The following is a 13601-nucleotide window of genomic DNA, read 5'->3' as shown; positions in this document are numbered from 1 at the left end:
AAATGCAACTGTCATATGCTTATATAATGATATCCTTTGTACTCGATTCTTTTATACAAACATTATAAATATATAAAAATAAGTTTTAATTGCAATAAATTACTAAGTTTAAATTCATCCGCATAGAATAATTTACTTTGAGGTATTTAATGGAAACTCTTTTGACAGTCTTTGCCCAGTCTGCGCTGCAAGTGATTTACCCGTTATATAATCTCGCACTTGAAACTTGCACAGCAAGCGGTTTTAATAACATTTCTAGATTGCCAGCGAGCAGGTGAAAAACTCTGCAATCCTTTTTGGGGGGCCAGGGAATTGGGCACGTGTCGGTGCATGCTAATTAAGCGCCAACGAGCAAATGGCAACAGCCCGAACACAAATTGCAATTTTAATTTGCCTTTGTGCTCGCTTGAAATGAACGAAATTGCGCCAACAAAAAACAAAACAAAGATATAATAAACCCTTACAAACGATCTGGGAATGGGGCCCCCGACTCATAAATATTGCAAACTATGTTGCAGCTGCAATTGGGGCGCAGAGCTGCGCTGCCCGCTGAAGCGAACTAAGGTAGACTGCACTTACCCTTTATGAAATCGACGGCCATTTCCAGGCCGTAGGTGTCCTTGTCGCAGTCGTCCAGCAGGTGGGCGCCCAGCGTGACGTTCGGCAGCAATTGCTGCTGGTTCACCTGATCCAAGGTGTAGAGCATGGCCTCCAGGGCCTGAATGCCGCCCTGGGGCATGATCGGGCCGCAGGTGATGCTGTCCTCGCGCGAATGCACCATCATCAGGCCGCCTAGAATCACATCGCCCTCCAGCACAGCGGCATGCTTCACTGGCCAGCCAGCAGCGGCAGCAGTTGTTGTTCCCGTTCCCGTTCCCATTCCCGTTCCTGTTGCTGCGGTTGCCTGAGCATTGCTCAGCCAGGCTGTTGTCAGGGAATCGTCCATGGGCTGAGCCATGTTCGCGCTGCCCAACAGACGCAGCGTGGGCAACGTTTTACTCTCAATTGTTGGGCTTGTTGCTGATGTTGCATTCTCATGTTGCTGCTGTGTTGGTGCTGCTATTGATGCTGCTGTTGTTGCTGCTGCTGCTGTTGCTGCTGTTGTTGTTGCTGCTGTTATTGTTGGCATTACTGTTTGCCAATTAGTTTTATTATGGTTTTTTATGGTTGGCCTTGCTTTCAGCAATGTTGCCGTTGTGGCTGTCGTTGCCTCCCTCAGCTGCATATTTAAGTTTAAATTTGTATTGTTGTCCACAGCTGTCGCAATTGCTGGCATTATTGTTGTTGTTGCTGCCGTTGCTGTGGGCGCAATGCGTTTAGTTTTTATTGGTATTGCGGCGTATGTCATACTATCTATATGAATTGCCTCGCTTGCTGCTGTTGTCACTGGATTCAATATTGCTGCTGCTGTGACTCCTGCTGTTGCTGTTGCTGGCTTCAGTTTGTTGGCAGCTACATCAGCTGCCGTCAGCACTTGACCCTTTTGGGTTTTTATGGCGCCTGCTGTTGTTGTCGGTGCATTTAAATTGCTGCCTGAGGCGATTGCAGCCCACGCTGAGCTTTGACTTGTAGCTGTTGCTGGCATCGCAGTGCCAGCATTCATACCTGGCAGCAGCAATAATTGCTCGCCGGCGCTATTGTTGCTCAATTGTTGTTGCTGTTGCGCCTGGCAGCGTCGGCTGGCCAGCATCAACAGCAGCAGCTGCAGCAGCATACCTCTTGCCCCACTGAACAACATGTCGTCTGCTCTTCTCACTCTCACTCTCACTCTCCCTCTCTCGCTCTAGCACTTTCTGTGTGTGTGTGGGCTCAATGCGACGGCATTGGCAACCGGAAAGAAAAAACAACAGTAGAGCGTGAAATGTGACCAAAAATTTCTTTTCGTCGAGCTGCTAAATAAATTGCAATTAATTTCAACAAACAACAGCTTAAAATTGCTGTTGGGCAACGACTTTTAATTAAGTTGCCTTTGCCAGCTGAAATTGATGTGTCCGCTAATTCCGCACGATGTTGCTGTGGTTCTTCCTGTTGTTGTCGTTGCTGTTGCTTCTCTGGTGGGCAAGCATTTTAAGGCATCTCAACTTTGTTGTCGCTCCGGTTGCATGTTGTTGCTGTTGTTGTTGTTGTTGATGCCGCTGTTACTGCAAATAAAACACAAAACTCGTTGAGTAAGGCAGCAAATGGCAGGAAAGGAATAAAAGTACAAGAAAAAAAGGAGACGCACAAATAAATAAGCATTTTTAAGTGAAACTGAATTATAAATGTTGTGCACTTAAGCAAATTTAATGAACAGTAAAAAAGCACATCAAAATGAGCCAAACATTTGTTTATTTCCCATTTCACACTTTGTTGCGTGCCAGAAATGTTTACAGCCAAACTAAAGTCCGACTACGAAACGGACTCAGCCTCAGGACTCGTTGCCTACTCTCAAGCGAACCTGAGCACGTAGTGAATGCCCCTCAACGTGGCTCAGCCAGACGAAGAGTAAATGTGCTCGGAATTAAAGCTACAAATTTTTAGCATAAAGCTACCTTGAATGACAGACTATAAAAATATTATGGTAGCTCTTAGTCAACAAAAGAAAATTGTAAACATTTTCTGCAGAGATACAAATTTTAACGTACTTAATTTTTTACAATTGCATTCATATATCAAAATACATGTCTATACTCTTGATTTTCTGTTCAAAACCAAAACAAAACAAAAAAAAAAAAAAAAAAACAAAAAAAAAAATATATATATATGTCGGAACAGTATTAGTATCGGTCATCGTTTCGCGCAGCGAGTTTCGTTCGCACTTGAATCCTAGACGCAACTAACTTGTGTCTCTCAATTATTCTTTGTGCCTACTCCCGAACCTCACTCGGCGACAGCGACACAACGCTGTCGCCCCGCTAAAACGGTACTTCTTAAGCGACAACATGCAAATATTGGCTGATGCAATATGATGAAATCAATTCCTACAACTCAGCCGAAAACTACAACCACACTCATATAACCTCATTACACACCGACACTATAACCACACGCATAAGTACGAAGGCATATAGAAAAGGGAAAATATGCGAGCAGGTAGTAAGCACAATTACAGTGCGCGCCAACATATTAATACTACTTGCTTCGACATATATATAAATAACATCATATACATCACACAAATTTCTTTTATTTATTAATTATTATTAATTGTATATAACTAATTATTACTAATTATGTTAAAGTTTTACATAAAACGCAAAATATTTTATAAATGATATAAACTAAAATTATATATAGTTATTAATATTCTTATTATAAATTATAAATTAATGATACGGTAAATCAATGCATTATTTTAAAGATGCAATTAGTTCTATAAGGTATATAAATTTGTTATATAGTTGCTCATATTAAATTATATATTTTTTATATATTATTATTATATATAAATTTCACAAAATAATTTATAATATATTTGAGCATTCAGTTAACATAGTTTAAATATTTTTATTTTTTTATTTTATAATTTTTTTTTAATAATTTAAATTTATTAATTTAATATTCTTTCAAAAATAGAATACAAAATGATATATCTGTTTTATTTTTTAATTAAAAGGTTTTTAATATATTTTTTTTTAATATAAATTTAAATATTTAAATATATGTTTATAACTTCTGAATTTTTTAAAAGTATATATTATGTTAATTATACTTATAGGACATTTTGTTTATGAATATACAAATGTATATACATGTATTATATTTTATCAATATACATAAATATATTTAACTTTCAAGAAATCGCAAAGCATAGCAAAATCAAACACCATCTCCTTAGATAAACTTAAAATTTATAGCTAGAAAGCATCGTTATTATTTAAGAAACACTTAAATACTTGCGATAAACTATGGGAGAACTGTCAATAAACAATGCCCAAAGTTAACGATAACTGCATGAGATGCCATAAATTTGTCATATTTTCTTAAAAGACGTCTCGCTGTCAGTCGAGTGTTGACCATGCTCTAAGCAATGCTGACACATAATGGCTGATGTGGATAAACATACGTAAAAAGACGGCAGAGTGCTGAGTGCTGAGTGCTGAGTGGACAGGATGCTCGTTTTCAAATGGGGCTGCCTTAGGCAAATGCGGATATCCCTTTTACACTGGGCAAATAGGCACTAATATGAAATGGCAGAGGACTGGCTTATTAGCCAGCATATTCGGGCCCCAACTATCGGGCAGGAAACGGCAACAGGAAGTGCCACAGCAACAGGATAACAGGACAGCCGATGCCTAGTTAAGTGAATCAATGCCAATAATAGATGGAAAGCCCGTCGCTATGTGTCACCTGATATTAGCCAGGTGACATAATCGCGACGGAAGTCCAATTACAAGCCAATTAAAACACGATATGCTCATTATGCCGGCTAAATAATTAAGAGAGTGCGCAGCCAAGGATTTGCCGGCTTAGTTTGGCATTCAAAGCCTTGTCGCGTCTTCCATTTAATTAACTTCCCATAAAGGCTAATTGCTGTCCGATGGGAGTTTGGGAACACATTATCTTCGCATAAAGATAAAAGGTGTTCGATGGCCTTCGGAATTTACTGTTATTAGTGCGTAAAAGCGTAAAACTTTCGCACTCTGCATTCAGCGATAAGCGCGGCGGCATAAAGTGTAGCCTACTTTTAAGGGTCGCTTTAAAAATGCCAGCGATTAACAGGCCATATCAGGCGAGCGGCCACGCCCCTTGTCCTCTGAATTGGCCCTAGGGAATCGCCCACATATTTTTGGCACACAATATAAAAATACCATTGGCGCATATTTTTGGCTGGGCTCTGACATAATCTTTAATACAACCACCCAGCTACCCAGCCACCCACCCACTGGCCGACTGACTCACTGACTCACTGTGCTCTTATCTGGAATACCTGACATGCCTGTGCTGCTGCTCTTTTGCCCCAGCTTCGGCTGCCTGCGGAAGTATTTTTGTTTACTCTGCACCCATAGAGCCAAGCGAAAATAGCGACGGACTGCGCCTCCCCCCCTCCTCTACCGACTACCTCTACCATCCACACATATATTCCGTGTGCTAATACTCTCTTTATTGAAACGATATTGGCAAGGTCGTATACGTGTAGGCGTCGACTGGCGTGTGCGTCTACAAATCGCCGAGACGTGAGAATAAATTCCATTTTCTGCATGTGTGCGTGTGTGTGTGTGTGTGAACTAATGAAATATGTTGCCTTCGAATGGCAACTAATGAAACACAGTGGCCATCGGCCCAATCCTCGTTCATCCATGTAATTTTAATTAAACTTAACAATTTTCCCACTACTGTCGGCTGTGTCAGCCGCAAGTCAAACAATTGGCAGCTGTTGGCCATTGTTCCATGGCGACCACAAACCGCATTCATCTGCCACACATATTATACACGAGTGCATATACATACATGTATGTATATGATATGTGATACAATGTACCACATGCACGATGATCCACACTGATTGTAGCCGGAGGCTCTGTTGTCTGTCAATCAGCCGTAAATGTCTGCAGCAGCAGCAGCAGCAGCGTGACATAGCATAGCAAAGCAAGCCTCTGATAATATGATGCATGACATAATAATGAACACGCGAGATGAGCGTGTGGCATCTGCTTCCCTATTAACCCATTGTGCTGTCAAAGCAAACACTGGACTACAAAACGGTTATAGTGGGGCTACAAAACAGGATAGTGTCATGAATAAAAAATATATATAACATGTTATTATTTTTGACTGACAATTAAATATAAAATAGTGCGGTGCATTGATAAAATATATTACAAATAAAAATAAGAGTTAAATTTAGAATAAAGTATTGTATCAAAAATATATTAAGTTTAATAAAAGTGTTGTGAGTTAATGTGATATATTCAAAATAATTAAAAAAATATATATGTATAAAAATGTATAAAAAATATATATTAAAGTTTATAATTTTTGGTTGACAGCTAAATAAAAAATAGTTATGTGAATTAATAAAATATATAACAAATAAAATTAAATAATAATTAAATAAAAAATATATTGTGTTGTAAAAAAAACATTTATAAAATTTTTTAAAAGTGTTGTGAATTAAAAAAAAAATCCATTTAAAAAATAAATATATAGAATATAATAATGAATAAAAAATATTTATTCAATTTTTAATTTTTGATTGGCAACTAAATAAAATAAAGTGCTGTGAATTAATATTATATATTTAAAAATAAATAAACAAAGTAAAAAAATATAACAATGTATACAAAATATATATGATATTTCACAATTTTTGGTTGACAATTAAAAAAAGATATAGTCTTGTGAATAAATATAATATATTAAGAATAAAAAATAAATACAAATAAAAAATATAGCTATGTATGAAAAATAGATATTAATATGTATATTTTGAGGTTAACAATTAAATACAAAATAGTAATGTGAATAAGTATAATTTAAAAAAAAATACAAAAATAACATAAATAATATATTAATTAAGGTTAAATAATATAAAATAAGAAATATGAATTTTTACCAATTAAACATATTAAAATAATGTTAAATTTAATTTAATTAAATTTAGTTTTACAATGATTGGCCAGCCATAAGATACCCATAATTAAATCAAATTTCAATATATATAATTACTGTCATTATTATAAATAATTCCCACATAAACTTAACATGTCTTTCCCTGTAGCCCAGTGTAAGCCGAAAGCTTTTCGCCAGCTCAATAAATGGAAATTCAAAAGTTTTGTGTGGCTTTATAGCAATTAGCATAGGCGAGAATTGATATGTAGAAATTTATACAATTGAGTGGAGATGTTTGCCGTGTTCACATATTGGCCATGCGATTAGCAAAAATCAATTATAAATCCATGAGTAAATGTTTAAATTAGCAAAAGTTTGAAGTGCTTGTTATATATGCATGTAAATGCCAATTAGCGCTGTGAACATAAGCCAACCAGCTTAACATGGCATAAAGTAAAGCTCTTTCAGCTCTTAACGCTCCTCATTGAGGCTGCAATTACAGCAGCTAATGGCCGAAACGAGATGCAGTTTATATTAAAAGTCTTCTTGTTTGTTTTACTTTACTTTTCTTTTCTTTCTTTTTATTGATTTCAAGGCTGCTGGAAAATGTCTGAGAGGTATATATATGAAAAGTGCGGACGTCGAACTTGTAATTTGATGCGGCGAATGGGTATGTGCACGCAGGCACATTCAGGTAATGTAGTCGTAACAGTTTGGCCATGTTTTTTTATGCGAAAATTATGCAGAAAGTTCAGTTAGCTGTCGAGCGAGGAAGGACTGGAACGATGAAAAGGCTGCAGCAAATGCAAAATTAATGCGCCCGCTCCATTAAAGGCAGCCGCGTGGCATAAAACAGCCGCGCCACAGACATCATCATAACGGCCACGGGCCACGGGCCATGGGCCACGGCTCGAGCGAGCTCATTTAGCCGTTCCCTCAATTATTGAAATATTATTTATAAGCTCAACCCAAAGCAGTTACCTTTTCGCACGAAGCCAGGAGGTGGAGGAATCGAGAATGATGATGATGTGCGAGAGACAGCAGGCGGGAGGCGAGATGGACCTCGGTCAGCTCGCATGACGTATACGCCGCGTAATGTGTGGCACGTGACCTGGGAATAGAGCGGACGGAAGGGTCGCTCTCCTCGGAGCATTGACCACTTAATGCATGATTATCTCTAATGAATATGCAATGCGCATAAAAACAGTTTTCACCCGCAGGCCTTTGCCTTTTTTTCGCCCCTTTTACGCTGCTCTATCTGTGGCCGCTCGCTGCGGCCGAAAGTAATAAAATTCATATAAAATATTTCTGTAGTGCGGTAATTTGTCATTTTCAAATTGTCGTAGGCGGCGCCGGCGACGGTGAGATGAGCGGCGCCTGTGAGAGGCGTCAAATGTTTAATATCTACATATAAATAAGCACATAAATCAGTGACTAAATGCTGTTGACGCGCAGCGCGGCGCTCAATGCGAAATGCTTGTAAAATGATAATTAAAAAATTAATTTTAATGCATGATAAATGAGTTAAAGCGATGCCTGGGCCAGAGTTTTGTTTTAATGAAAATTAAAGTACTTTTGCACTCTGGTAAAAAGGACAAAGTTATACAACTTTATATTTACTATTCATATTATTTTTGCTTGTTGCAAATTTCATTTATGAATCTGGATAAATAAGTATATATATATTTTTTTTATCTGTTCAGCTCATTAAAAACTGTGCAAGTGAAATTACATAATTAATTAAGCTCTTAGCTGTGGCAGCTCTGACCTTCTGTGAAGAGATCTTTATCAACTAAACGTATTGCAGTTAGATAACAAACAGGTCAAGTTAGAAAGCTTTGCTTCCAAGAAAAGTACAGTTAAATACGAGCTCAAGTCGACACAAGTTTTTCAAGCAAAGAGAACCAGGAATAGCCAAAGGTTCTCAATATAAGTTTTCCACTCATTTAAAAATTAATTAGACTTTTTTATATACGATTCTTTCTTTGAAACCCTATATATATAATTAAAATTAAAATTTTAATCCTTTGAAATTTGTAATCTATAAAAATAAAATAATTATATAATAAATTATTGATTAATTATTATTATATAAATAATTATTAAATCAGCAAACACATCGAATTTCGGACTCGAAAAAACTTTATATAAACATTTCTGGGTAATGCCATTTCTGTTTTTTTTTTTTTTTTGTCATTTAATTTCATTTGTTATCAGTTTTATTGTTTCTTCAATTAAAAAGTTTTCATATTTATCGCATTTGCTTCCGCTGGGGGTCAGCCACTCGCTGTTGCGAATTTAAGGCACAGTTTTAAGGCAAATTTGGGCAACTTCCGCTGTCAAAATGGCGACACAACATGCAAAAAAAAATGGAAAAGTTGTGCGAAAAGTTTTAATTAGCAGCGGCCAATAGGGAGTAGCGGCAGCAGCCAGCAAGTGAAAATCCCCGAGGAAATGGTGCCAAAAAGCAGCATTAGCAGCGCATTGGGTGAGGAAACACCTGCTTCAACTCAATTTTCAATGCGTAAAAATAATGAAAATGTCGGCTACACAGCTGAGAGAGTGCAAGTGAGAGAGGGAGAGTGAGAGAGACAGCTAGAGCTGTAGTTGAAGTGTTGCGAAAGTTGCGAAGCGTCAAAAGTTTTCACTAGTTGCGGATTGCGTCGGCAGCTGCGCGACGTATTAGGCGGTTGCTTATTTGAATTTGAGAGATCAATTTCGGCTGCCAATGTCAGCAGAGAGCGAAGCCATTGCCACTGCCTCACTCTTGAAATAATTGAGACCCGAGCTGAATTACTTTTAATTTTATAGACCAATTTGAAACGAACCGTGCACGTTTATTGAAATGTTTTCCAGTCAACTCTTGTGCGAAAGTTTTAATTCGACTCAAAGTTTAAAGTTTTCTAAGCCGAGAAGTACTTTTACAAATGCTTGTGGTAAATTGTTTTGCTATGCATATCAAAGTTATTTCGGGCGAAATTCTATATCCTTTCAAGTATTTGCTCTTGGCTGTGATAGTGATTTACCTTAATTTTGATGCATTGCCAAGTTTGTAAATTTTACAAAAGCATTCGGGGAACTCTGCTGCCTGATAGAGTGTAACTCATTAGAGAAATGCATAAGTTGCCTTTCAAAGGAGCTCAAGTAAATATTTGAGAACCTTATGCAGCTCTCACTTTTTCATTGTGGCAGTTCGATAATCTTTAAGATATTTAAGACAAGATCTAACAAGAGTAAACTTTAATACCTAAATTCTAATACACTCAACTGCCATGCACAGAGCCCCTAGCCAACTGCCTATGCATCGATACCTGTGATTTACTCACTCCGCTTCCTTCCCACACACATACACACACACACACGCACACACACACACACACACACACGCATTATATCAAGCGCTGACAGTGTTTAGGAGGAAATATGCCTTAAATTATATCGTGCGCCGCTTCGAGCCATAAACTGCCAAACACTGACACTGGCGGCACTCTGTTGTTGGCTGGGTGCTCGATGTCTGCTGGCTTCGGTTCGCTGTGTAGTAAACAAATTAATCCAATTTTCGGAAAGCTGCGCCTTAGTCGAGGCCGGAGACTGCAAACTGGAACCGAGACCCAAAGGAAACTGGCCTCGGGCATAAATTAAGTAATTAAGTGCGTGGGCCGACGCATTTGCCTAGTTGTTCACTTTGTTAATTGATGCTGCGTCAAAGCGTTTATTTAGTGCTTAAGTGCGCATATTTTGCTAATTAAATTGTTGTTGTTCAGCTTCGCATTATATTTTGTTGTGTTTTTTTAATGCCTGAAATGTGTGACAGGCCGTTTCGCATGATTGATTTGTTTATGAACACAAATGTGTCGCAAAAGTTGGCAAACAAGTTTAAATACATTAAGAGTTTTATTTATTCAATTTTTTCTTTTCTTTAAGATGAAAGGGAAGCCAAAGTAAAGTGCAAACGAAGGAATATTCAAGCATTTCTCGCAGCAAAGAAGCGAAATTAATCAAAATTAATCGCATTACATAGATGGATTTTTAAAAATATGTTCAAGCACTCGACTGCGTGATACCCTTACTAAAATCGTTTTTCATTTAATAATTGATTGATTCAAAAATAAAAAGCAACCGACTAGTCTACGAATATTCTTCCTATCATTTTTATTTCGTGATAAATTAATTAAGAAAATATATTGTTGTATCATATGGATTTTAAATGTTTATTAATGGAAGAAAATTTAATAAAATTAAATTTAAATATATTAAGTTACTCTTAAATTCTTTTAAATTAATGACAATATTTAATTTTGCTATCGATATAAAAAAAAAATAAATTTTTTTGTAATTTTTATAATTTTAAATAATTTTTTTAAATTGAAAAATAAAACTAAAAGCATAAATTCACCATAATTATATAATGTATATGTTATATAAATTAAATATATTTATTACTGTTAAAAATAAAAAGAATTTAGTAAATAATTTTCAAAAGAGTAACTAAACTTATTTGGTATTTATTTGTATATTTTTTTGTTTACATGTATATTATTTATAGAATTAATTTCCATTTCTAAAATAACTATCATGTCTAGAATTCATGAAAATTAATTATGCAACGTGGGCTGATCAAACGCCGTTCGTCTGTAATTCGAAAACAGTTCCCGGACGAGGGCGCACGGTGGAAACAAAGCCCGCCAGACAGGCACAAAAGAAATTCACGCATTTGCCAAGTTGACATGTGTGCGCACATGTGATATGATTGCTTCTTGCTCAGACACGAACTCAAATGAAATTTCGAATTTCAAACACTTTTCAGCGAATGCCGGCTTTGTGAAGAGCGCGCCGAACTCATTACGGAAATTACTCGACACAGAGCAGGAGTCGGTCGGACGGTGGGCGGTAAACGCTTTCAGAGTCTGGAGGCTCCATGCAAATGATATGCCCATTGAAGTGAGCTTCGATGTCGGAGCTAAGTAAATAACAGCAGGCAACAAGCATCGAGGGTCGCGCCCACCAATTAGTGCCACGGCAAAGGCGCCAAAGGACAACGCGCCACAAGCATATGGGCAAGGCGCGTGGAAGATGCTGCCAGAGCTAGCGAGCTCTGCCTGCAAGCAGGAGACAACCAGCAGCGACTCCCAAAATGCCAGCGACTGACTGATGGCTGGGCAAGTGGAAGCCAACGATGCGGCACAGTGGCTGAAGTTTATTAAATTTTACCAAACTAGATAAATTCTTGATAAGCTTGATTAATTTTTAATACTGTCGGCAGTTGAGAGAGGCAACTGAAGGAAGCGACGAGGGAATACTCCTGTGGGCAGTTGAAAATATATTTATATATAAGCATAGAATGTATTATTTAATACAAATATTAAAGCAGAGAAAAACAAAATATGTAATGTAAATATTAATTTATGTAAATATTGTAACATAAATATTTGTTTGTTAATAATGATAATTAATAAAATAAATAAAAATAATAATAAAATAAATAAAAATAAAATAAATATAAATTGTTTATCTAAATACCTAAAATTAAATTAAATTAAACAACAGAAATTTAGGTAACCAATAAGAGCATTAAAAGATTTTTTTAAAATTATAAAATATACTTTTATGCAAAAAATAAATATAATGACATATACTAAATATTGTAAAAATAAAAATTATAAAATCTATTTTTATGTACCTAATAAAAATTATTAAAAATAGTTTTATTTCAAAAAAATATGTTTATGTACATGTAAAATTATATTTTTATATACTAAATAAAAATTATTAAATTATTATTATATTAAATTAATATGTTTATGTATATTTGCTAACAATATTTATATATCAGAAGAATTGCACTAGCTCAAGGCGAATATCACTTTTATCCACCTCAAAACATTCCACACATTCACCCACTTGCAGTGCATAAAGTATTCACTAGCCAAGTTTTTGTCCTACATTTGTCTGCCTCACCCCACAGTGCGGCTGTGGCCTCCGCTGCAATGGCATTTATATGACAGCCGAGGTAAGTTATGCTCGATTGGAATCACTGTCGCATGCCACAAGAGGCAGTCAACAGCGAAATCGCTCTGCACTCTTCGTGCTCTGTGCGTTATCAATTTTTAATTTACAAAGACTCAGTCAAGGACATGCACTCGCCTCCTGCCGGCTGTCTGCTGTCTCCTGTCTGCTGAGCAGCTCAAATTGTGGCCTGCTTAACTTTCGCTGCGGAGCGAGACAGAGAGAGAGAGATGGAGAATTTTTGTCCTGTTTGTTTGTTTGTTCGCACTTATCGATTCGGTCTCGGCGCTGCTCAAGCGAACATGCTAAAGTAGATTGGCGCTGATAATATTGAAATGATATACACGGCACATTAAATGGATTATTTAATGTTGTCACTCTTCCGTATGCTTGGCAAATGATGCGTACAGCTGATAGCTGTAACATGGCCAAGTCCACCTCATACCCCTCGTGCGGCCACGCCCCTGCTGTTCTGGATTTTGTATTAAAGCCGCAGCCACACTCTGGATTACACACGGGGGAATCGTTCTTATTTTTATTTGTCTTGTGTGTTTTTCTCTCCCTCTCTCTCTCTCTCTCTCTCTCTCTCTCTCTCTCTCTCTCTCTCTCTCTCTCTCTCTCTCTGTCTCTCTCTCTCTCTCTCTCTCTCTCTTCTCTTGTTGTTGTTGTTGACGGGTTTGTCGTCGACATTTGCTGTTTGGTTTGGCTTCAGGGCCTCAAATGAAGGCTAAAGTTGATTGTGCTTGAAATTGGGCCGCTTGTATGGCATGTGCGTGCCAGTTGCTGTAATTGCCGATGTGCTTGCTCTTTACTCAGCCAAAGACAGAGACAGCAAGTGGGGGAGGGGGGGAGCCACTGTCAGCAGCCACAGCCTGTTACATAGCTTGTAATAATAAATTAGGAAGCAAAGTTTGCCAACTCCGACTGTGGCTGACTGACTGCCATTCAGCCTACAGCCAGCATTCTTGTGGTTGCGCTTGTTTTTCTTGATTATGTTAAGGTGATAAGCACTCGGCAATCCCCTGGCATTAGCAAAATAACTTTAACTGAGCGCCCACCTGTGG

General features: G+C 37.3%; 1 protein-coding gene across 1 annotated transcript in view; it reads right to left on the bottom strand.

Moving 5' to 3' along the window:
* Window positions 1–2139, bottom strand: part of mtt (mangetout) — an 84269-nt gene extending 82130 nt beyond the window's left edge. The window contains exon 1 of the mRNA XM_089261793.1: window positions 580–2139. Within this exon, the coding sequence (XP_089117919.1) occupies window positions 580–1738 (1159 nt within the window). The 5' untranslated portion in view covers window positions 1739–2139. The remainder of the gene's footprint in view (window positions 1–579) is intronic.
* Between the last annotated feature and the right edge of the window lie 11462 nt (window positions 2140–13601).

The sequence above is a fragment of the Drosophila navojoa genome, chromosome 5, assembly GCF_054131105.1.
Source record: "Drosophila navojoa isolate 15081-1374.11 chromosome 5, UAZ_NAV_1.0, whole genome shotgun sequence".
Lineage (NCBI taxonomy): Eukaryota > Metazoa > Arthropoda > Insecta > Diptera > Drosophilidae > Drosophila > Drosophila navojoa.
This window is presented reverse-complemented; position numbering and strand designations above follow the sequence as displayed.